Source organism: Penicillium paradoxum, assembly GCF_028828445.1.
Source record: "Penicillium paradoxum strain IBT 22861 chromosome Unknown utg000005l_segment0_segment0, whole genome shotgun sequence".
In the NCBI taxonomy this organism is placed as follows: domain Eukaryota; kingdom Fungi; phylum Ascomycota; class Eurotiomycetes; order Eurotiales; family Aspergillaceae; genus Penicillium; species Penicillium paradoxum.
In genome coordinates this window covers 1,654,025-1,678,657 of record NW_026643183.1, presented here as the reverse complement: position 1 = coordinate 1,678,657, position 24,633 = coordinate 1,654,025, and the positions used below count along the sequence as shown (strand labels likewise).

At 49.7% G+C, this 24,633-nt stretch overlaps 9 protein-coding genes across 9 annotated transcripts; 4 read left to right on the top strand and 5 right to left on the bottom strand.

Annotated features, from left to right (window-relative positions):
- Window positions 1–80: 80 nt before the first annotated feature.
- Window positions 81–648, top strand: N7457_005660 (GFA family protein; the record flags this gene model as incomplete). Its single annotated transcript, XM_057176704.1, has 4 exons — window positions 81–132; window positions 179–225; window positions 275–338; window positions 398–648. 4 exons carry the CDS (start codon window positions 81–83, stop codon window positions 646–648), a joined length of 414 nt encoding a protein of 137 aa, XP_057031006.1.
- Window positions 649–3,691: 3,043 nt separating this feature from the next.
- On the top strand, window positions 3,692–4,669 carry met16 (phosphoadenylyl-sulfate reductase (thioredoxin); the record flags this gene model as incomplete). The annotated part of the gene is made up of 2 exons (XM_057176703.1): window positions 3,692–3,866; window positions 3,933–4,669. 2 exons carry the CDS (start codon window positions 3,692–3,694, stop codon window positions 4,667–4,669), a joined length of 912 nt encoding a protein of 303 aa, XP_057031005.1.
- A 1,656-nt stretch (window positions 4,670–6,325) lies between these two features.
- N7457_005658 (putative aminotransferase) lies at window positions 6,326–7,621 on the bottom strand (the record flags this gene model as incomplete). The annotated part of the gene is made up of 1 exon (XM_057176702.1): window positions 6,326–7,621. The coding sequence occupies one exon, from the start codon at window positions 7,619–7,621 to the stop codon at window positions 6,326–6,328; it is 1,296 nt and encodes a 431-aa protein (XP_057031004.1).
- A 2,347-nt stretch (window positions 7,622–9,968) lies between these two features.
- On the top strand, window positions 9,969–11,489 carry N7457_005657 (phosphoserine phosphatase SerB; the record flags this gene model as incomplete). Its single annotated transcript, XM_057176701.1, has 3 exons — window positions 9,969–10,793; window positions 10,851–11,108; window positions 11,166–11,489. 3 exons carry the CDS (start codon window positions 9,969–9,971, stop codon window positions 11,487–11,489), a joined length of 1,407 nt encoding a protein of 468 aa, XP_057031003.1.
- Window positions 11,490–12,196: 707 nt separating this feature from the next.
- Window positions 12,197–13,447, bottom strand: N7457_005656 (lipoate synthase; the record flags this gene model as incomplete). Its single annotated transcript, XM_057176700.1, has 1 exon — window positions 12,197–13,447. One exon carries the CDS (start codon window positions 13,445–13,447, stop codon window positions 12,197–12,199), a length of 1,251 nt encoding a protein of 416 aa, XP_057031002.1.
- Window positions 13,448–14,079: 632 nt separating this feature from the next.
- N7457_005655 (uncharacterized protein) lies at window positions 14,080–16,234 on the bottom strand (the record flags this gene model as incomplete). The annotated part of the gene is made up of 2 exons (XM_057176699.1): window positions 14,080–15,072; window positions 15,128–16,234. The coding sequence occupies 2 exons, from the start codon at window positions 16,232–16,234 to the stop codon at window positions 14,080–14,082; spliced, it is 2,100 nt and encodes a 699-aa protein (XP_057031001.1).
- Window positions 16,235–17,531: 1,297 nt separating this feature from the next.
- N7457_005654 (putative ribosomal assembly complex component Ipi3) lies at window positions 17,532–19,307 on the top strand (the record flags this gene model as incomplete). Its single annotated transcript, XM_057176698.1, has 2 exons — window positions 17,532–17,876; window positions 17,937–19,307. The coding sequence occupies 2 exons, from the start codon at window positions 17,532–17,534 to the stop codon at window positions 19,305–19,307; spliced, it is 1,716 nt and encodes a 571-aa protein (XP_057031000.1).
- A 914-nt stretch (window positions 19,308–20,221) lies between these two features.
- N7457_005653 (2-deoxyribose-5-phosphate aldolase) lies at window positions 20,222–22,072 on the bottom strand (the record flags this gene model as incomplete). The annotated part of the gene is made up of 4 exons (XM_057176697.1): window positions 20,222–21,044; window positions 21,569–21,762; window positions 21,874–21,955; window positions 22,017–22,072. 4 exons carry the CDS (start codon window positions 22,070–22,072, stop codon window positions 20,222–20,224), a joined length of 1,155 nt encoding a protein of 384 aa, XP_057030999.1.
- Window positions 22,073–22,389: 317 nt separating this feature from the next.
- N7457_005652 (putative siroheme synthase) lies at window positions 22,390–24,128 on the bottom strand (the record flags this gene model as incomplete). Its single annotated transcript, XM_057176696.1, has 2 exons — window positions 22,390–23,750; window positions 23,804–24,128. The coding sequence occupies 2 exons, from the start codon at window positions 24,126–24,128 to the stop codon at window positions 22,390–22,392; spliced, it is 1,686 nt and encodes a 561-aa protein (XP_057030998.1).
- Window positions 24,129–24,633: the final 505 nt, after the last annotated feature.

Sequence of the window (24,633 nt, the reverse complement as noted above, 5' to 3'; positions counted from 1 at the left end):
CGACACTATAAGACCGTCCAACCCCGCTTTTTCTATGATCCCCCCGTATCTCCATTTCTTATTCGATCGCATTCTCTACTATGCCTTTCACTGGAAGCTGCATGTGCGGTGGTGTGACTTACACCATCGACGGTATGGATCACCTAGCTGCTTCTAAACCCCGCTAACAACACACCAGCTGACTCGTACACGGCCGCTCTGTGCCACTGCACCGATTGCCAAAAGGTGCAAACTCCCTCTCCAGCTCGAAACAGGATCTTCTAACTATGGACAGTGGTCCGGTGGCGCATTTACCTCTAATGCAGTTGTTCCCCGCAGCAGCGTCAGGGTGACCAAGGGTGAGTTCTCCATATTTACTCGTACTACAATGAGTTTCTGACTTTGCTATCCGATATAGGGACCCTTGATGCCTACGATGCCATCGGCAACAGTGGAAAGATTAATAAGCACTTCTTCTGCCCTACTTGTGGCTCAAGCATCTATACGGAGTTGGAGGTTATGCCTGAGATGACATGTATTAAGGCCGGGACACTCGATGGCGGGGAGGCGAATCTTGGGGGTAGGGTTGATGTCGAGTTCTATGTTAAGGATCGGCCTAGTTATCTTGCTGCTGTGAAGGGCGCTAAGCAGGAGCAGATGTTTGGTTGAGTGGGGTTGGGGGTTTTGGTGGGGATGTCAAAAGGGGACTTTGTATATGTCTATTTGAGAGGAAAAAAAGGTACTCAAGATATATGACCTAGGAAATGAGTGCGATTCTTGCGATTCAGTCGAGTCTTGAAGTTCTAGTGTGGAAGACTCTGATCTTTGTTTCACTATGAGGTAAACTCCTTTCAAAATCCATTTAGATATCTAAGGAACTAGCCTTGGAACCTAGCTACATTGGAAGGTAGCTCGGAAATCAAGTTCATGTCCTTCGTTACTTTATGGGCTTATTTAGCCTGGTTGTACTTCATCCACTGTTCTTTCACTATTTCCTCATCCTCCTGTCACTTGACTCTCACTATATATTAGATATAGTTGATTGATAAGACTATTGCCTCTTACATTTGTTAATAACTATCATTTGCAATCTGTTTATAAGAGGATAAATGAGTCGGACCTAAATCTTTCCAAGGATGACATCCTTCCCTCCCTCTCTTTCAGTATGAGCGCTATCACACTGACGCTTCTAATTCATAATTCATTCCCATTAATTCTCTCTCATGGGTCCCCCATCGCCTACTACGATTTACATCTTCATCTACAACAACCTAGCGATTACTCAAATGACTGAGTCAAGAGCCGTTCTCGAATCAAGCGTCCCCCTAATAGATTCATAACACCTTTGAGCCTGGGAGGGATGGACAGACCATCAATCCAGGCGAAATACACAGTCAATCTTAACCTTCAAGCACTTGGCAGGCCAGGAGACATCTCATTCTCAATCTCCGACCTGACGATCCGACAAGTCCATAACGACCGACGATGTTATCGCGCGATATCATCGAAGCATGGTATTTCAGATCAGTTGCTTAACCCCGAAAAGAAAGCGGATGATGATCAGAAAGGGGGAATACAGCTGGGTGACTTGTGTGTCTTGCCACGCATTGGTCATTACATGCTGCAACGGGCGGCCATACTGTAAAGACTTTTGTTGTGTTGAGCTTGCGGGGCAGAAGCTTGATAGGAGATTTGAATGCCATAGGCATGGATCACATTGAGAAGATCTTTTCACGTTGGCGGTGGATTGACTCGACCAGGTGTGATTGTTAATAGCGGAGAAGACCATGATGGTGCCGACATTTCTGTTGAAGCTGTGGATGAAGCCCTCCCCGGTCTAGCAGAAGAATGCGAAAACGTGATACCCGGAATCCGGATTATGGAAAGCGAGGTTGGCTTGCACATCGCAGATTCATGGCAAATGAAAATCTGGCGTTGGTTGTCTTCCACTCATCACCCACGTCAATTCCCGTTGATACGAGCTCGGACAATAACCCGGGCTAGAAATGGAGAACTAACGACAGAAAGAGCTAGCCAGTAATGGGCTGGTACAGCTACAGTGGTACGTATAGATAACACACCATATACTGATGGTTTCGGGTTCGAATATCAACTGATATTTTATTTCATCTTTTAGATATCAATCTTTCTTGGTAGCTTTATCAGTCAACTTATGTACGATGAAGGATTCCTGTCACCATCACTGCTAATTGAGCATATCTGAGCCCTGAAGCTGAAGATGCCCCGCGGAGTTCCTGGAGTTCCCAATGCATCTTTTGTTTCTATATGGTCTCTCAATAAAATACTCGTCTAACTAACAAAGCGATAGATGTCGCGGATTTCTTTAGACGTAACATCGAGCCGATCGGTTTCCTCGATGAGAATCGTATCTTCAACTGGAATAAGGTCTAGATGAATATGCCCAGGAGGATAAAAGAAGGGTAGTGCTCCAGAAAAAAGTGGGTATTTTTGCAAGACTAAGACCTGAGGTTAATATGACCCACCTACTAAGATCACTGTGCTCTCTACGGAGTAATGTGTCCAACCTTACCCACGTACCGATTTTGATTGAAATCCACTCTCATCATGCTCCATATCTACTCTACTAACTGCATGGCCGAACGAGGAAAGAATATGTTATAGACTCTATTAAGAGCATGCAACGACCCTATTATAGAATAGTGGAGTATAAGTATGATCTGTGTGATCATACAGTGTAGGTAGCAAAAATAGCCCATAGATTGACAGAAATCTCATACTCGCTGGTCGTATGAGGACGCACATGGAGGGGGAAAACAAACCACATATCCTCTGTGACGTCCATTCTATCTAAGGGATTGCCCGATGTGTTCTGCTTTGGCGTCATTGAGCCTCACATGCGTTACCGCCTGGCAGAATGGATGGGATACCTCATCCCAATCCACCGTGATACAACTTTCGGTGATTATTCTATTGCGCATATGGCTACATATGTGGATGTGATAATCAACATGCCTGGATCCGGTATGCCCAGCTTGCCCACCAAGAGATCTGCTAAGGTGATATCATTGCCTAGGAAGATCGCAGGGTCATGATCAGCACGCAGGGTCATGATCAGTGCCCACGTCCATGGGTGGAGACCTGATTACAGGGTTGGTCAGCGCCGATGACCAATATGCCCGGGGTAATCCACAAGCTATGCCTACCTAATTGTGGTGCTTAGCTCCATGATGATTCCACGGCATTTGCTCGCGGATCCCTTCCGAACGACCGAGGATTCCAAAGCCTGGTTGCCTCCAGAATGCTGAATCGACCCGGATATTCTTGTTTCTCCGGCCCGACTTCGGAATCACGCCATCGATCGCGACATTTTGCTGCCTTGATGCTCAGGCGAAAGGCCCAATTTTAGCTTACCTAAGCTTCATTATGAATCCATTTTGGGAAGTAATTTTCTATCGATGGCGCAATCGGCCCTCCAGCCAATCACAGTGGACTGTTTGCTTGAATTGAAGACAATTGGGGAGTATCGGATGAAGACGATGGCAGGGACGGATCTCCGGATGATGTGATTGCCTTTGCTGCTCTTATATTCTTGCCTCAGTGTCATCTGTGGCTTTGTCTTCACACCTCCGCACTCTTCGATCATTCCCACACATACAATCTCTTCTTCTATCACGTCTTTGCCCCACTGGTATCTGTGATTGTCCACACTGCCTCCAGTATGCCAGCCAAAATGCCCAACAACTACCCCTCAGAGATGGAGGGCATCGACAACCATGATGCCATGACTGAGTCGGGCTATGCCAGTGCTGCCTCTGGATCCAGCGATGACTATGTTCCCGAGATTGTCTTCACCAAGCCTCATCTTCAGTTCCTCAACCGCCAGTTGCAGTTCCTTGAGCCTCAAGGTTCGTAGAGATATCCATTGTGACCCCTCTTTTCCTCGACTCTTTAATCTGACTCCCTTTCTATAGAGATCTTGAGATGGTGCATTACTTCACTTCCCCATCTTTTCCAGACCACTGCTTTCGGTCTCACGGGTCTTGTTACCTTGGACATGCTGTCCAAGCTGCAGGTGCCTCGTCCTCAGATGGTTGACCTCGTCTTCCTCGACACCCTCTACCACTTTGATGAAACCTTGTCCCTGGTCGACCGTGTGCGTCGCAAGTACCCCAACAACAATGTGCACATCTATAAGCCTGCTGGCGTCAACACCACAGCCGAATTTGAAGCCAAGTATGGCGCCAAGCTCTGGGAAGTCGACGACCAACTCTATGATTGGGTCGCTAAAGTTGAGCCCGCTCAACGTGCCTATCGTGAGATGAATGTCCACGCTGTTCTCACTGGTCGTCGCCGCAGCCAAGGTGGCAAGCGTGGTGACCTTGACATCATCGAGGTTGACGAGGCTGGCCTCATCAAGATCAACCCCATGGCCAACTGGTCCTTCAACCAAGTCAAGCAATACGCCAAGGACAACGAGGTCCCCTACAATGAGCTTCTCGACCGTGGCTACAAGAGCATTGGTGACTGGCACTCCACACAGCCCGTTGCCGACAACGAAGACGAGCGCTCTGGTCGCTGGAAGGGACAGCAGAAGACTGAGTGTGGCATCCACAACCCCCGATCCAAGTACGCTCAGTACTTGATGGAGATGGAGCGCAAGCGACAGGAGGAGGCGATGTCCAACCCCCAATTGACCCCTGTCGTCTGAACTTTCTCGCCTTCCCCTCCTTCCACTGCATACCGTCGGCGTTCCTTGCGTGATACCTCTCTGCCCTTCATCTTTACAAAAGCGATCTTTTAGTCTTTCTAATATGGTACAAAACGTACCTTTGGCATCCCAACTCTCTGCGCAGGGAGTGGATTTGATTCTCGTGCCCACTGGGGACTTGCGAGACATGATAATGAAATTCATATGATAAATGAAAGTATACTGATGATTCTTTCATAAATTTACAACTACACATTTAATTTCCATACACGTAAACCTTTAGAAACCTTCCAACCCCCTCGGTCTTTCTAAGCTGAAGGCCTTTTTGCTAGTATTGTGTTCAGTGGTGTTGGTCACGTGCGACATCAGCCCTAGTTTGCGTTCGATCAGCGTCAAAGCGCGCAAATGCAACGCCAAGCTCTAGACAGAAAAGCACCGTTTGTTAGTGATTGCTTAAGGGCAGCGGAGAAAAGGATAAATATGCATAACCTTAGGATTCGCCTGTATCGGGATTTACGAGGAAGATTGTTCATCATTTAAGCCAATGTTCCATTCAACTTATTCTTCTCAAAAAATGGACCCCAGCAAGAGCAAAGACACGGCTTCTCCTCCCAGTATGTCAAGAGTAATAAGCAAAACATTGATATCCGAGCCCACAGATAGTACCAGCAAGAAATGATTCTATCAAGGTCATGGGCACAGCTCCTACTGTGAGCCTCAGAGTCGAGCAACATGGCGTCAATAAGCATCGATGACAAGGGAATCAGTATCCTATGCAGTGATGGATTTCATGCCATCCCGATTATCACGGAGGCCCATATCATCCAGTCCGTTGACAAATTTGCCAATATCATAGTGGCAACTGCGCAGGGCAGATCTTCGTGTGGCCTGTTGAATCTCAGGAACCATGGAGAGCGAAAGTGGTGCAGGTTGTATGGGTTTGTCAGAAACACTCAGAATTCGCCGGGGCGTGCGTTGGTAGGGAGCATTATGAAGGGATAGTAGTTGCGGTTCCCGAGGGCGATATGTTCTGGGCATTGCAGGCTGTTAAAAATACCCAAGAGCAGGGTAGTTCCTGGCCGTATTGTCGCCGCGTTTGAAGTAGGAATCTGATGATGGCGATGATAATGTTTCTGAGCTCTGTGGCGCTATCTAAATCTTGATGGTCCACAGTTGGAAGGGCCGTGGATATGGTAGGTATTACCAGAGAATGGGATATGCGAAGGACGGAAAATGCGCAAAAGAGCAGGCGAGAAAGCAAAACGATCATGGACTCGATTCCTGAGCAGACAAGTGAGATCTCATCTCAAGCTTGGAAGTCTGGGCGCTTGAACTGATCCTCAGCACCGCACTGGACTCTTTCGGATTTTCTACAATACGTATCTCGAGTTTGCAATTTCAAAAGCTGCTCGCAAGACGAGCGTGATAGAAGATTCGTCTAAGGCCCACAGCAATTTGATCCCATATGACAATGAACAAGATATCTGATAACGCTCAAGTCTTCGGCTACTCGAATATCAACAATAAAGTGTTCCAGTCCTCAAGACTAAGGCATAAACAACCAGAAACGGATCACTATATTAGAATAACATAAACCAACAAGCTCACCTACGCACTCCAATTGATGTATAGTCACTTGATTTCTAGAGCACAAGTCTATTCCTCTAGTGCTGCAATTATCCTCTCCAAAGCCACGCTCAAATAGTCATGACCCTGCGTGAAAACAATTCGGAACCATCCATTCTTTTCTGATCCGAAAAGAAGGCCACTCGCCAAAAACACTTTCTTTTGCAAGAGGCGCTTCATGACTGCGTCCCCAACATCTTCACATTTATCCTCGGGGTGCAATTCGCTGTATTTCTTTCCCAGATTCATCCAGACAAAGAATGCAGCATTGCATCCTGTTGCATATTCAATCCCGTGATCGTTAAGACGGTTCACCGTGTATGTGTAGGCGTCTGACAGCTTCTTCCGATTTTCCTGAATGTACCAGTCTGTGAACTCGAAGTCCTCAAGTAGCAGAGATGTGATGTAATCAGTGAGTCCTGAAGCATAGGAATAAAGTGCAACGCTCGTCAACGCTTGATGAACGGCAGGATTGGCCTGGGAAATAATGACTCCGAGTCGGATTCCATTTGCGCCAAAGTCTTTACTCATACCCCACAGGACATGAACCAGACGGGGGTCAATAATGCCAGTCGGGTCGATAGACAATGCAGATTCGAATTTGGCTGGCGGTGGGTGTTTATCAACAGTATTCTCAAAGGTAGAGAGAGCATAGATTTCGTCACTGATGAAATGGACTTGGTACTTCTGGCAGAACTTCATCAGTTTGATGAGTACCTCTCTGGGATAACAGCGTCCGAGTGGATTGTGAGGATGGGCAAGCATCAGAGCCTTGACTTTCTTTCCAGTGGTTTGCTGGAATGCCAGCAATGCTTCTTCGTATTTATCCACGGCCTCCAGGCCCAGTGGGTCGTGTTCATCAAAACTGACGGGAACCACGGGACTCCCTGACCGCAGTGAGATATCAGGTATGAACATGCCGTAGTACGGTCTTCCCAGGAGGATTCCTTCGCCAGGATCCGCGAATGACCATGCAACATGCTCAACTGCAGAAGAAACTCCATTTGTTGCCATGACATGGCTGGGTTCAAGAGGCGTGACGGGGTTCAGATGGCGGTTCAGAAATGCAGCGATCGCCGCCTTCAATCTGGAAGAGCCGGCTCCACCGTCATTGTATGTGAGATACTTAGACGGTAGCTCAAGCTTTTTATTGATGAACTTCAATAGCTCGTCATGCATCATTGTGTTTTCGGCGACGCCCACATTGACATACCCATTTGGGTTCGTTGTTGGGCACCACATATCTCTCATCACGTCCCACATTGGGTTATCCGATCCTGCATCGACGAGATTTTGAGCCCGGCGAGAGAGGACTGACTCGGCCATCTTGACAAATTTGGAACAATATTCGGTATAAAATATGTATGTTAACAAAACTATGTTGTAGATGCGGGTCAAGACTCGAAGGTCCTGTTTGCCCGCAGAACTTCGGTTACGGGCGGCTGCCACAAATAGCAAGTCCCCCGGCAGTATTTTGAGTATTTTGAGCCCATCACGATAAGACCACTCCATCACCACGAAACGCTTTCGGGTCGCTTTATTGCTTGAGAAATTTTAATGCAATTTCATGTACTTTGCTCTATTGCCCTATTTCTTTTGGCCGGATAACAAAAAAAGAGATCCTAAGATTAAGACAGCTTGAAAATGCATTTACAAAGAACATGAAAGAGAGTGGCTCAACAGGAAAGCCTGTGATATGGGGATATACCTCTAGAATATCAAATCTACACAGCCTGGGTGATAGCTCAAGCCCTAGGGCTCTCTCAACAAGAGATAATGCCCGGTGAGAGGCGTTAGCCCTAACACATGCACATACCACACTGAGTATATGCTGTACATGTAGGCGACGGGTAGTATCAATAGGACTACATGGATAACAAAAGACAGTCAATACGGACTGTTGTTACAGGCCTATGTGGCCAGCGAGCTGCCATAATCTGGTTCTTTAAGTTTCAGATGCCAAGTGCCTATGGGCGGATGGTATTTGTCGAAATCTATGCGCCATTTTCGTCTACATATGCAGTAGGTGTATCTATACTGCAAGCATTGTCAGGAACATGCGCCGCATGAAAGTTACTGCCAAGCAGTGTCGCATGTTGAGAGCCTGGCATACTACGAAGCATCACGGTACAATCGGCAAAGGCTACACAGACGTCGGTCTAACTGCGCGTTTAGTTTGCCAACTTTACAAAGACCAAACGGCAGGGAGGATTATATATAGAAGCTAGTTTCCCAGGCTATTCTTCCTTTTCTATCAATACTCTTCCTCCAAGTTATCATACTTTTTAATCTTTCCCTTATGATTGGTGTTTAGAGACAGACAACATCTCAGGCGCAACCTAGCAGCTTACACTTATTCTTTTATATATTGAAAGAGTATATGATGTCCTAGTCTTCCTCCCTTACAGTATATTACTTCTCACTTCTTGCTTCCCGCGTTTGCTTTGATTGAATCAGCAAACCCCAGCCCTATTGCCGGACTTGTCATTGGCCATCATGCTCTCCTAGCCTCCAACGATGCCATATGATGTTTTTTGAGCTTTATATGTATATATATCTATGTGCGTATATTCGGAATCATTTCTACATATCTCGTTGGCTCACCAGAACAAATGCCTTCGACAGGAAGTTACTAAAAGTCCTGGGATCCTCCGCACAGAATGCCACTCTTCCCAAGTACAGGGGGCTATGCCAAGACGACCCATATTGCCTACATATAGCAAAGGAATTATCGCAAGTTTGCGCCTTGGCTCACTATAAGGTGCACGTTAAACGGGGGCGTTTTCAGATTGGAGAGTTTAAGCCTATGAGGTACGCAATAATTCAAGAACAAATGAGCATCAGCCAACGGGTACCATAGGCCTCGTATTCGCTTTGCGCTACGGATAATGGGTCCGAGAAGGAGCCGTCAACTAGGGCTGAAGAAGGTGAATATAGACTGTGGGAGATCGAGATGGAAGATGACGAAGTTGAGAATTTGAGAGAATGAGTAGGTGCGATGGACGAGAAAAACTTCTGAGAATATAGACTACGGGTGATGCAATGAGCAAGCAAGTCTAGACATTGACTGAGCATAAACATCATTGACTACATTATTATCTACCTGTTCAGGTTCATCTGGTAGACTTGTTCTGGTTTGGCTGGGTATCTTGTCTCCTAGCAAGCATCACAATCAATCAATCATAGGTGATGGAACTGTCTCTTTTTTGATCCATCGTTCCGAAGTCGACTGGGATATGTTGACAACATACATGTAGTCAAGATTGATTATGATTAGACGATGATTTTTGCATGTGTGTCGACTGTTAGAAACATTCAGAATCGCATCAGAAAATCATCATTCGGGTGTACTATTAACATCCCTTCTCTACGGCTAAGATCGCGTTAGATACATAGGCCGAGATGCCAGCTGCCATGACTATCCTCTCGCCTGTCGAGGTCTCTAGACTGGATGCAAAGAAGGTGCTCGTCTCCAATGACCATTCTGGTAGGCGGTGATCCAATACCGCCGCTATCGGATATCACGTGCAGATTAATCACGTGGTCTATAGTGGGACCAAATCCACGTGCCGATCGGCGCAAGTCGTTTTTGATCTTCGGGAGTGTGGGATGTGTCACGATAGTCTCAACTTGCGCACAGCTTCTTACCCGTTCCCTTCTTACTTATTCCATGATGGCTGACTCCACAACCCGTCTTACAAGGCCATCCCTCGGCCAAATGCGCAGCAGCTCATTCCTGCAAGACCACCAACAGTACAAGCCGATGGCTCCAATCAACCAAATCAACCAGACTATCGGCGAAGTTCTGGCCAACCAGGTGGATGATCACTTGGTTCTTAACGCAAACCCTATCAATCCGGACCCTGAGAGAGTCACCGACAGCGGTATCATCCACAGCATCTTCAACCACCAAGCAAACCCTCTTCCAAGCGGCACGTCGCAAATCGTCGCCACTATCTACTACAAATCCAACAATCCCGTTCACCCCCACTTCCACCCCGACTCCGGACCCCAACATGCCCCAGGCGATAAGCTCCCAGCGCCAACCGTGCCTAGTGGCTCTGCCCCGACAGAAGATATGGACAAGTTCCCGCGAGAGCCACCTGCGCCAGAGCCGGAACCTTTGGACCACCTCTATGGGCCCTATGTCTCTCAACTATGCTTGACCAATTTCCTGCAGATTTTGGAAACCCTCCCCACCCCCTACCAGCGCATGAACACCTCGCACCGCTGTCTTGATCGTGACGAACACCCCCGCGTCGTGGAGGTCACCTTCTCTCCCCCGCCAAACCCAGACTATCTCTCCTTCCCCGACCTGCGCAAGCATGAGAGCATCTGGCGCTTTGAGCGCGAGTGGAATGTCGAGGTCGTCCTGCAAAAGGAGAGCGTTTTCCGTCGCCACAAGCGCTTAGCTGTATTCGACATGGATAGCACCTTGATCGATAATGAATGTATTGACGAGATCGCGAAGTTCATTGGTGTCGAGAAACAGGTCTCGGTATGTGTTTTCTTGCCAGAGCTTGATTCTCTATGCTAGTAACTAACATGTGAACAGGAAATCACTGAACGCGCTATGAACGGCGAGCTGGACTTCACCGCATCACTGAAGGAGCGCGTCGGCCTTCTCAACGGCGTCACAGCAGATGTCTTCGACAAGCTCAAGTCCGTCATCAAGATCGCCAAGGGTGCCCGTGAGCTCTGCCGTGCATTGAAGACTCTGGGCTATAAGATTGCAGTGCTGAGTGGCGGTTTCCAGCCCCTCGCCGAGTGGCTTGCCGAGCAGCTCGGTATCGATATTGCCGTCGCCAACCACGTAAGCCTCTCCTGTTTCCTGTGTTAATCATTTCCTCGGTTCTAACCCTCCATTCAGCTCGAAATCGACGAGACCACCCAGACCCTGACTGGCAAGTTGGTGCCGTCCTACCCCATTGTCGATGCCGCCCAGAAGCGCACTCTCCTCAAGTCCATCGCCGCCGAGCACGGCATCCCCCTCTCACAAACCATGGCCGTCGGCGATGGCGCCAACGATCTCCTGATGCTCCACGCTGCAGGCCTCGGTGTCGCCTGGCGCGCCAAGTCCAAGGTCCAGCTGGAGGCTCCCACCCGCATCAACGGCGAGAGCTTGGTCGATATCCTCTACCTGCTCGGCATGGACAACGATGACATCGCGGAGCTGACCTCTGAGACTAAATAAACCCTTGTGTAGCTAAACGGGCGTTGCGCTGTGTTCAGTAGAACGTATACTTACTGAGTGCTTGCGCATCTCCCCCTCATGATCCATTTTTTGGATGAACTTATACCCCCTCATCAAGTCGAGCCCGAGCGAGCACATGTAACCGGTCTCAGGGCCCGATTTGAAGATTTCCTTGTGAGTTGGAGAGTTGTGGAGTTTTCTGTCGGTTCTTACCTTTAGCGGAGAGCCTGGGGCTATGGGAGGTAGGAACTGCAAGGTACGTGCTAGAGAGCGTGGGAGGTTTATCCTTATTTCTGCGTGTGGCGGGTTCCTTTCGCCTTGATGGCGAGATGTAGTATGTGACGAGTAGAACGGAGCAGGTTCGGACCATGATCTATGACGTTTGTTGAGATTTGATATGTGAACAGCAGCACTGAGTTGATTTCTAGTGCTTGGAATTAGAGACAAGAATAGGTCACGAGTTTCTTCAATGGTGATACAAAGCACAATCCCTGTGTTGAAATGTTGAAGTGTTGCAATAACGACACCAGCGACAAAAAAATCCCTTTTTATGAAGAACTCCAGCAACAACCCAGGAAGATGCAAGAAATAAAGCGCCAAGGGATTAAACGACATGCGTATGAAGCCAGGTGACAAGAAGACATGGGTAGGAATGAGTAGATGGTGTAGGTAGTGAAATGGAATTTTTTGTTCATAGCCAAGCTACCTCACTGGGTAACCTCGCCTGTGGTAGCAGCGCTCTGGTCGACAGTGCCCTCAGCGGCACCAGAGCCAGAACGGCGCTTCTTGAGAACGTTCTCGATGAACGCCTCACCAGCCTTGTAACTGCTTCGTACCAAGGGACCGGAGGCACAGTACAAGAATCCCATATCGAGGGCACGCTGGCGCCAGAGCTCGAAGCGGTCAGGCGTCACGTATTCATGGACAGCCATGTGGCGCTTCGTAGGACGCATGTACTGACCAAAGGTCACGACGTCAACATTGACAGCGCGGAGCTGACGCAGAGCGTCCCAGAGCTGCTCATCCGTCTCACCAAGACCGAGCATGAGCGAAGTCTTGGTGACAAGATCCGGAACAGCTTTCTTGGCAGCATCCAGCACGCGAATGGACTGCTGGAAGGTGGCGCGGCGATCGCGGACAAAGGGTGTGAGCTCCTCGACAGTCTCGACATTGTGCGCGTAGACATCCAGGCCGGACCGCGCGACCAACGCCGCCATCTCTGTGTCGCCGCGGAAATCACCGGTCAAACACTCGACCAGCATACTCGGCTTCTTCTGCTTGATTTTGATAACCGTCTCGGCGAAGTGGCGCGCGCCGCCGTCTACCAGATCGTCACGGTCCACGCTGGTCAGCACCACATATCCCAAGCTCCAGCGGGAGATGGCCTCAGCGGTGTTCTCGGGTTCGTGCGGATCGAGGGGTGGGGGAGTGCGGGATGTCTTGACACTGCAGAAACGGCATCCGCGGGTGCAGGTATCGCCCATCAGCATAATTGTTGCCGTGGCGGAGGACTTATCGCTACCACCCCAGCAGTCGGAGATGTTGGGGCACCGGGCCTCCTCGCAGACAGTGTGTAGGTTCAATCCTCGCAAATCCTTCTTAAGGCGCTGGTAGTTCTTTGAGTCCGGAATGGGGGTCTTCAGCCATTCGGGCAGTCGAGTCATTTCCTTCTTGCGACCGGCGGGGCCGACGAGCGCGGTCTTAAGAGCATAGGCCTCTGAAGGGTCAAGGGGTGGCTCTTGTCCTCCCGAGACGAAGTCTGAGAATGAGGGTCCTGCATTCAGCTTGTCCTTGAATGTTGTTGCTTTCCGCCGTGTGGTTCCCGGTGTGTTGGTAGCGGATGAGGAGTCCGTTGTAGCATAGCTTCGGCGGCCGACGGGGGCAATTATGGTCGATGCTGGAGATATGGCGTTTCTGAAAGATGACAGGCGTCGTAGGCTTCTTGTTGGAGCAGACATGATGTGTGAGTGTATGCTTTGTGAAATCGCAGGAAGAGACCTGAGCTGGAGTTTGTCCAATCCCGCGGAAAAGTATGACTAAGCATTTTCGCCATCCCGACAGGTCGGCGGGAAAGTACGGCCTCCAGTTGGGAGGTGGTTCCGGCAAGACCAGGATGATCTGGATTATTGAGTGAATTGAATGCATTACACTGAACTTGGTCTGATGGAAGGGCTGGTTGCTGATCCAATTATGATTATGGTTGCTATATTTTGAGAGTACTAATTATACATGATTTGATTCCGAACGCGCGGGTTACTAAACAAAGTTCCAAGGGCCGCGCAATGCAAGGGTATGAAAGTACTGAAGTGAAAGGATGAATGAGGACAAATGAAAGAAAAGAGAGCTCATCGAGTAGAGCGGTAGCTAGCGGTATTACCGCAGAATGAATGAGATGGCAAGGACAGTCAGGAAGGGATAGTGTGGAAATCAAAATGGTGGAGAATGAACGAACAGAACGAAAGGAGAGTTACAATGAGAGTGGCAATGAGACGTTGAAAGTAATGACAGATAAGGAAATGTCGAGAGTGTGGTAGTGAGATGTTGAAGGGAATAACAGACAAGGAAATATCGAGTATAGGGAGTGAGTATGCTAAGCATTGGTCTCAAGAACTTGAGCGAGTACTTCGACGGCCGATTTCAACGTAGGATCAGATCGGCCGCAGATGGCGAAGAGAAGATTGTCCACGATGCGCTCAAGGCGTGCTCGGAGCTCCGCGTTGCGAGGTCCAAAAATGCGATCTTTTGTCTTGCTAGATGACCCAGAGGGAAGCTGTATTCCGAGTGTGCTGTATGCTTTTGTTGGGATCGCTTCGAGAGGGTATGACTCGTTGCGTGTGGAAGGAGATGGTTTGGTTCGGTGGATGGTTGACAGAGAAAGCAGATAGTTGCGGGCCAGAAGGGCGGCACACAGGCAGTCGAGCAGGTTCTCGGTCACATCAGGAAAAATAGTACGGAAAGGCCTGAGCAAGGCCTTCTCGTCGTTTTTGCGGAGGAATACCATCACAGGGGATGTGAGACGAAGCATATGGCGAGGAAAATCCTTCACGGAGTGGTCCAGCTCATCAAGAGTCCATTCATGATCGTCCAGCGTCCATTCATGGTGCCATAGCCGTGGTTTTTCTTCTTGCTTCTCGGGTATGGTGGAGGTCCTATCTGGTGCTTGGGTTGTTGGTGATGATGCCTTCGGGCTTACACTGCCCGACCGTATTTCAGGCTGCGGACAAACTTCACGTTCTCCCTGCACGGAGTCAGGCCTCTCACATATCACAGTTGATCCAACGCTGTCTGAAGAGGTCAATGACCCTGGATCAGTGTAGGCATCACCGTCGTCATCGTGCTCGTCGGATTTTGTATCATCAAGACCATTAAACGAGCAGCCAGAATCACGAGTTTCATATCCACTGTCAGAAATATAAAGCGGAGTGTCCGGACTGAATACAGATACTTCCTCTTGACGCTGATCTGGAGTCGTCGGTACTGTCTGTGGTAGGAGCACTGCTGGAGGGACTAGCGGCACCGACGGTGATGATTGGCGCGCAATATCCACAAGCTTGGGCTTTGTTTTGGGATGGACTACATATTTCTGCATAACAGTCAGCTCAATGTTGTTCTCCAAGTATGAATGAGTGAATACTTACTTTCAGAGCTTTAGCTCCCGGGATTATGTCCAGCTTGGGCATAGGAGGGTCATTCTCGACAATTTGACATTTACGCCGATTGTTGAACTCCTTTGCAGGCGTGCCTTGATCGCTCGCTTTGTCAACTGGCACACCCTGCAGCCATCGCTCACAGTATGAAAAATTGCTAGGCACCCAGCTAGCTTCACTCGAGACTGTCCCAGCCCTGAGGCGTTGAGGTCTTGGTGAGCTTCCAGGAACAAGAGATCTCTCGCTATGTGCTGATTTGGGGGATGCTGCAGTAGGAGTCGGAGTGTCAGTTTTTGAGGCAGGTGCACCTTGCTCGTTGCCGGATTCGCATAGCCGTACAAACTCTGAGTGTGCTTGGTGGACATTCATAACATCTGGACGCGATTGATTCTCCCAATTTGGAGGACGGTACGCCGTGTACGTTGCTCTTTCTGCAACGTTCAATGTCATTTTGGGGACAGGACCGTCCGATTGAGTGAAATCGTTCGCCTCTTGCTCCTCCGTCTCGTCCTTAGATCGCTCTGATGCTTGCGAGGAGAAAGAATCAAAGTAAGATATTTCTGGACCAGTACTCGCGGGCCTCGACTCTGACATGGGTGGGCTGGGTAAAAGGCCAAATGCATCCATGCTACTAGAGGTCAGATTTTGGTCTGAACGCCATGTTCGCAGTGTGTGTTCGGCCGGCGCTGTAGATAGTTTGCTGGGTTTCTCAGGGAAGGCGGGAGGAGGACCATCAAGTGATGCTGGGGATGATGGCAGCATCAACTGGAAAGGTTCTTTCATCTTTCGAACAGAGCGAAATGGCGACATGCAAGCTGTACCCCGGTCTGCAGCCCGCCGGGTTGACGAAGTCGAAAAATCCTGCGACTCTACACGCGGCATCACTGGTGACGGTATAAATGATAGTGAGGGCACTTGTCTGCTTCGCCTGCGAGGTATGTAGGTGGGAGACCATCTCCGGGGTGATGGGACGGCCTCGGCGATTGATATGCCATCGTGGCTCATTGCCGACGAGTTCGAGCCCTGATTTTTTATGTGAGTTTGAACCTGGACCGGAAGGCATGACGGGGCAGGCATCTGTGTCACACCAGAGTCCATGTTGGACAATGGGCTCGCGACTAAAAGTATTAATTCTAGTCCGAAAGATCGGGAAGAAAAAAAGCAAAGTGTGTTGCACCAGAATGACCCAGCTGGGATTGCAATTCAGATTGTTTATTGTAGCCGTCAAAACAAATGAAGTTTCATGGATGCAGGGGCTCGATATGTCCTTATACAGCGACTGTGGCGCTAGTCAGCTAATTTAAGGTGGGTAGGGTCATCGGGCCTAGGTGCACATCCCTTGACAGGACTAAAACCCTGCCATGAAGAACCCCGAAAATGTTCAACGGGACAATTCCCCCTTCAGGCTTGGAAAGAGGGTCCATCATCTGGCACGAACACCGAGAGTCAGCCTTCCCGGCACGGGACATAGTAATAATAGTGAGAATGAAGTCACGACGCCCTTACATTCCAAAGAAGAGGAGAAACTCGGACAGCGAGGAGCGACAATTGGCTCCCGATCTCAATCTCTGGTTCTGCAGGAGCCCGTAAACGTGGAGAGACCCTTATCCGTCGCTTCCTCTCGTCATACATAGTCAACTCCCGGGTGGGCACTGGGAATGAGACAATTGGGATGCAAGAGAGGGGGGAGAAGGGAGCCGCGACGAATCAGGCCCTGGAGAAGGACAACAGGATCACCCAGAGGGTGTAGTAAAGCGGGTCTTCATTGGATGTCGTGTCTCGTCGCAACAGCAATCCACCCCTTCTTGTCAACTGTTGCCATCCCTTGCATGAATCTGGATCATACCGGAGTTCTTGTACGGAGTACATATTAGCGTAATTCGTCGGGCTCCGGATATAAATGCTTGGTGACGGTTTGCGCCGGTTTCCTTGGACACTGAGTCGAGCTCGGAATGAGCTGAGGAAGTCGCAGCGATCTTCATTGATACCTAGATTGCAAGCTGATACCTCATACTCCGTACTTGGACCAGGCTGATCTCCCGAGGCTGGCCCCGGTGGCGCTGACTAAAAGTGACAGGTCAAAGTTTCAGCGGGTCTAATATCAAACGCGGCACGATTTATTGATAGATGTTCTTGAAACAAAGATTCTGTCTAATGATCAAAAAAAGATCGGAGAAATCTCTAGAAGGCTGCGTCAGATAAAAAGCCACCATCGCAAGATAGATAGATCACACACAGCCCGTGGGGGGAGGTTAGCCGCATTGGCGGGTATGGACCAGCCAAACAGTGCAAACACCTCGTTATCAATCGATTAAGAAAAAAAAAGCTCGGAAGGGATGGGCGAGTCGAAACCAACCTCCCATACTTCGTATGATACCTCATTCTCCCATTCCTGATGCTTTCCGAATCATTTGTGGCGTCGACGCTGTCATCCGCTAAATCTCCGACAGCCTCGCTTAGAGATGTAGGAATCTGCGTCCATGAATTGCAGCCTTCGTCGATACTGCGATCGACTTTCAAGAAGAGCTCAACCTCAACCAATTCTTTGGCTGTGAGCCCCTCGCATATATTTGCGGCTCAAGCAGACAAAGCTGTTGTGCACGTTTATAGTCGGGAAAAAGGTAATCAAGAGGGCATTGTCCCATTTCCGGAGCGGATACGCAGTATTGCGGTCGCGGGGGGCAAGTACGGCGATGTCTTGGTTTTGGGCACTGAAGGTGGTCGATTGATTATCTGGGAGGTATGTTGAATCCCATTGATATGTGTCTCACGTGAGCATGCCTCTGACAGCCTTCTTAAGACATGCACAGGACGCCAGGTAGCCACGACGGCCTCCCACTTGCAACCGGTGACCTCACTCGTTATCGACCCCACGTCTAACTTCATTCTGTCCGGCTCATCTGATGCCAGCGTGCATGTCTGGTCCTTGCCTAGCATTCTCTCATTTTCGAAACCCGCTCTCAGCGCGACTCGCCAACCCACAAACTCACCTATCCGAACATTCTCCAATCACCGCGCGGCAATCACCTCTCTTGCTGTCGGACATAGCAATGGCCGCCATAACATTGTGGTATCAACTGCCAAAGACAACACTGCAATCGCATGGGACTATCATACTGGCCGGGTGCTGAGAACCTTCCTCCTTCCCTTGTCCGCAACATCTGTGGCTTTAGATCCCGTCGACCGGGCTTTCTATGTTGGCTATGAAGATGGCAGCGTACAATCAGTGGACTTCTACCGGGGTAATTCTGCGCAGCATCCTCTTCACGATCCCTCGGTGCAATCAACCCCAGCACAGGTCTCTATGGAGGACCGGTGGCTCCCTCCCTCAGCTGAATCAGGCTCAGTGAAGACCATTTCCCTTACATACGATGGTACCACGTTACTCTCAGCCCATGCGAATGGGAAGGTGCTGTCATGGAATGTTGCCCGGCGAAAGTTCACATCATCGGTCGCGGACTACACGCATCCGATCACCAATTTGATCATGCTACCCCCAGGTGGCATCCCGCACCCTTCCTCGGATTTGAAGAGAAAGGCCCACACTATCGTCAAGCCCCGCCATGATAGTGGACTTTCTGCTCCATCGCACGCCCCTAGCGCCGTCCCCGCAGAATATATGTTCCACACGCACCTTATTGCCCCATCCGACTCCCAGTGCCGCAAACCAACCCAATTCTCCCAGGCGCTTACTCATTCGTCTTTCCCTGACTTCATGATCGAGGATGGTCTTGCAGAGCTGGCAGCATTCCGTCAGCCCGGTGGTGCGGAGGTCACTCGCGTTACTGCGAACACTACCCCTTCCAGACAAGCCCTTGAAGACACCGCCGCTCGTGATTCGCAGGTCGCTGGATTAGAAAACGAGGTGGCTGTGCTCAAGAAGAAGGTCGCAGTCAATGAGACTGCTCGCCATACTGCCGATGACGAGGTTGTCCAGTTGCGTTCGGAACTCGCCAATCTGCAGGATTACATCAACGAGCTCCATGAGAAGCAGGAGGCCGCACAGCAGGAGAAGGTCCTTCGGCAAGCAAGGAAGCAGGAGCGTGAGGCGAAAAAGCGGGAAGCTTGGCTCGCCGCGGAGAAGAAGGGTCGCAACGGTGACACAGTGATTCAAAAAATGGATATCGACGGTGCTTTGACCAGTGACTCAGATGATCAGAGCGATGAATAAACAAAAGCCTTGGATTATTTTGGTTGGCATATCAATGGATCGGCGCAGGGTTTTGGATTAGTATATACTATATCATTTTGGGGCTTTTAGGTCAAATAATCAAGATGTCCGCCACGTTCATGACTATGGATATCGGTGCTGTTCAACTTCCCACATAAATCCCCTGGCATGGGTTTGAAATGGTATTAATACAAATCCTTGGTCTGGCAAACTACAGTCTGTAACATCTTGCATTTATTGGACACTCAAGTCCAGGACCAAACCAATCTCGGAAGTCGTCATCATTTGATCCGCGCCGTTGCAATAATCATTTGATTCCATTAAAAGGGGGGTCCTGCATCGACAAAACCGGTTGAAATACATATATGTATACCTTGAAGGGATAATAATGATCTTGATGTAGAACAAGTGGGGGTGTTCACGAGGCAACCCTAAAGGGATAAAGCAGGGCTCACATCTACCATGCGCAAGGATGGGTTCAATTGTCTCACAAAACTACCTACATCGTGCATCTCCGTTATTCCGGCCCACAAAAGGCATAACTGCACGAACTATGAGATTCAACCAGGTCACAATCCTTGAAACCATGCCATCCAGGTTCATATGGATCCCGCCCATCGTGTCCCCCTCCCATTGGGCCTACACACAGGGGTTGGTATCTGATATCTGATATCTACAACTGTAATGTACCGAGAGATATTGGATTTAAACCCGCAAGGGCAAACTATGAGTCAGAAATGGACCATGGAAGTAGTGGCCATTATATTCACGGTGGCAAGGCTGCCCGAACAGCCAAAAAAAAAGGAATCTGGATATCTTTCGATCTCCGCTAACCTCAATGCTCTACTTCTTAACTTTCAATGACACATTCCTCCCCCACAAGATAAAACCATGTCTTGCGAGGAATCACTGAATCAATACGCCGCATGACCAACCCCTTGTTCAAGAACCTCTCCCTCATCCACCTCACGCATAATCTTTATCCCAGAACTAGTTCCAATGCGATGCGCCCCAGCCTTCAGCATGCGCACTACATCATCAGCATTGCGCAAACCGCCACTAGCCTTGATCTTGCAAGTGCTTCCGGAAATTTCAGCCGCAATACGCATTAGCGCAATATGCTGAAGACTAGCACCACCATTCCATCCCGTGCTGGTCTTGATATAATCCGCACCAGCCATGCATGACACAATCGTCGCATCAAGGAGCTCGTCTTTTGTGAGCATGGATGCCTCCAGAATCGTCTTGAGGATAATCGGTGCTGGAGCTGCTTTGCGCACCGCAAGCACGTCTTCGTACACTTCCGTGTATCGACCTTCTTTCAACAGCCCGTACCGGATAACCATGTCGAGCTCCTGGGCGCCTTGCGCAACGGCCTCTTTCGCCTCGCGCACCTTCTCCGCTGTCTCGTGTGTTCCCTCCGGGAAGGCTACCACGCAGGCAACGGCCGTGTTGGAGCCCTTGACGTGGGCTACTGCACGTGGGACGTGCTCGAGTCGCACGCATACGGCGGCGAAGTCGTGCTCGAGGGCTTCTTTGCACAGAGTGTCAATCTGGGAGGCATCGATTGGGGTGGTTAAGAGGGTGTGGTCTATTGTGCGATTGACCCTTGTTGGAATTGGAATTGGCGGCTGAGACAGTGTGTGCTCTGGCAGGTGCTCCTTCATCTTGGCTATCTTTTCCGCCCATTCGGCGTCTGTTGCTGGGATGGCACTCATGATGGGTAGGTTGTCCAGTCTGTGCCTTGGGTTGGAGGGCACGCTGTCGGAAGTAGTGTTGTGGATTGCTTTCTGGAAACGTGGGCAGGTCGTCCTACTACACTTGGCATAGAGGGGAAGAGGGGTTGTCACGTGGGGGTTTTAGTATCATCATGACGACCCGTCCTCGGGGAATTCAAGATGACACGATGTTACCTCGCGGGGGCGGTGTTGTGGCGCTAAAGGCTAGTGTCGCTCCTAGGGTGATACTTTTTGGTCATTCCTGGCGAGATATGAGGTCCAATGGGCCATTGTGCACATGAGGTATATCTAAATCCTGAGTGTTGTTGTATCAAGGTATAAGGTTTCGGTTTGATATTAGAAGTGCATTGCAGGATGCGATGTGCATCGGGTATGATAAGCTTCCCCATCAAAGAAAAGATCGAGCGAAGGAACCAACCCCCCCCCTTTGTTTCGGCATCTTACCCTGTATTCTCCCTGATGCTACGTCTGAGTGACGATGTATTTGCAGTCTGCCGGTTTGCCTATTGACAACTCTTGCACTCCGGCCCACGAACATCGTCCACACGGCCCACGCGCCGCGGACCAAATCCAGGACCATCGCCGCCACCTCCTCCACCACGACCACCTCCCCCCTGTGGGGAAATATTATTTCCCCAACGAGAACGATTCTGATATCTATAATTCGGGTTGTTGACGTTGAAAGAAGAGTTCTCAGCGGCAGTGTAGGCATCGATCTAAAAATAGGTCAGATTTGGTCCAATTGCGGCAGAGAAAGTGATAGAGCATCACAGGGAAGATAATAAAAGAAGAGACCATGTATGAGGATTGACATGAGAGATACATACTGATAAAAGTGAAGTAAAGTACAAGCCCAGGAAGTAGTATACACTCTCGACAAAGCGTCTGACCCGCACAGTCATCGGGGGGCTGCAGGCGCGCTGGTTAGCGGACTTGGATCTGTGTTGCGATAAATTACCGCAAAACTCACGTCTGGAGGGCCTCCCCGTTGGAGAAATAAACCGGTCTCTGAGGTCTGGCAGACATGGCTGTGGCAGAGGTTGTTGTCAGAATTGAAGATGCGGATGAGGTGGAGCGATCAGCAATTTAAACAAAGCCGGGGGATCCACTAAATCGAGCCGCGCCAATTCCTCGTGTCAGTACTCCGTACTTTTCCACGCATAGGTGTATCCCGAGAATATCTCATTTTTAATTAAAACAAAATCTAGATAAAATAATGAAGATGAGGTTCTTAATGATCATGCATGTCTCGTTTCTAGGGGTATCTGAATGCTGTCTATGTACAATAAATATCCACCACAATTTGCAACCATCGCTCTAGATATATATGTGGATCAGTCAAATCACTGCTTCTCGTCCACCGACACGATTGCATCCACTTCATTACGCAGCTCATCCAATCCATGGAACCCCTCCTCAATCACCCATCGCTGATCTTGAGGGTTGTGCAGAACGTGGCAACTAGCGCCAACAACCAGCAATCCTGGTGGTCGCGACCCTGCCTCTTCAAAGGCCAGACAGACATGTTCCAAGGTCGAGCGAATGACACGCTGATCAGGGCATGATGCCCGTTCAATGATCGCACATGGTGTTTCCTTAGGCCAGAGCGCGCGCGACTGTGAATCAGTGTCTTCCGTGGGAAAGGTAGTAAGGGATTCGACAAGAGCAGAAAGTCGGTGGAGAGCCATGAGGAAGACCACAGTCTGGGTAGGTACATAGGTGGGAGGGTTGGGAGCAGCGCCCTTTCTGCCAGTACCTGTACACACGAGGACCTGATCCGAAACACCGCGGTGGGTCGCCGGGATATCAGCAAACAGAGATGCACTCATGGCGCTGGTGATACCCGGCAACACCACAGGGATGTAGCCTTCGTTTCTGAAGAACTCGAACTCCTCTGCTCCACGTCCATAAAGATATGGGTCTCCCTGTTTCAAGCGAAGAACTTGACGTCCCTGCTTTAAAGCTGCCAGACCCATCTGGAGGAATTCTTCCTGCGCCTGGTCTGCGTTGCCGGGGAACTTTCGTGCAATGTGGACTTCCGTTCGGCGAGGAATCAGGTCCAGAACTGGGGCGGGAACGAGCTTGTCTGCGAGGATAAGGTCGGCATTGTGAATTGCGTGGTAAGTCGCGCGAGTGAGTAGATCTGGGTGACCAGGTCCAGAACCTGCGAGCACAATTTTCCCCTTCTTTGAGGGGGCATCGAGGCCGTTTGTGCCAGCCAGAGTACCACTGCTAGCTGAATACGCCTTCAAGATGGAATCCATATCGGCATCGGTGATAGACACGAGCTTTCGGAGAGGCCAGTATTCACAGATCTGAGAGAGCCAACGCACTCTTCTCGTCTTCGCGGCGGCAACATCACCTTCCGTGACCAAATTGTTGAATGTGTGTTTTTGGCCTGTGGAATCATCATCCTCCCTGTCAAATACGGCCTCTCCTAACCCAGCGGCATTATCCTCCTCCCACAGCCGCCGCCGCACGGCACCAAGTCTGTCAATGGCCGTTCCAAGGTTTTGGGGTAGGAAGGCGGCGATCTCCCTCCGGAGACGGGATGCAAGTTTGCAACCCCTGCCTGATGTCGTGATACCAATGTGAAGAGGGCCATCTGAGTACGTAGACAGTAGTGTGAAGGAACACAGTTCAGGTGCATCTGATACATTCACTGGAATTCTGAGACGCCGGCAAAGCTTTGAGATGTGTGGGCCTGGTGAGGAATGTCAGTCATATGGCCTAAGGTATTGTATCAGCAGGACATACTCAGAGAATTGTTGCCGCCCAAGGTGACGAAGACCAAGTCCACAACGTGATCAACCTCTTCTCTGCCCAGGGTGGTCAAGTCCTTATCTTGGAACTCACGAGAGATCCACTGGGCAGAGCCACTGGCAATATGTTCGGACAGAGTGAAGTGCATGCTATCGGTCTCCGGCGCAATAATGATTGGCTTTGCGCCGACCTCGATGCTTCTTGCACATCGAGCAGCGGCAATTGGATTCGAACCGATAATCAAGTGAACCTGTGATTCGGTATTCCACGCAGCCATCAATGGCGCGGGTGAGCTAGGGTCACATGAGGCATCCTTCATGGTGAAGTATGGTGGGACGAAGTGTCCAAGCCCCGCCAAAGACTATAAGTATGGAAATACGCCGCTTTCGGAGAGGCAGGAGAGATCAAACTGCGGAAGGCTCCTCAATGGCCACACTTCAAGGCAAAGACAGCCTGTACTTTATAAGGCAGATGCTCACTGATTTGACTTTCTAGACTTCCGCGGAGTCAGAGGCGAATATCAAGAGTGAGTAACAGGCCTGTCGCGATTGGTGATAACGGGCGATAAGGATATCGAAGTGGGGGATGGTCCTGGCACAGTTGACAGGAGGTCTTAAGATTCAAGTTTAGAATGATCAAGCATCAGACGGAGGTGCTTGAGATCGATTTTCTCCCATTGACTCATACACAGTGTATGTTATAGAAACACATCTCTTTTTCCAAAAATTTCTATACATAAAATCCTCGCCTAAAGAGGTTAAGGCAGATTGCGTGATTGCATGTGGCTATAAGGTCACGTGGTATACATGAGGAATATCGGGGAA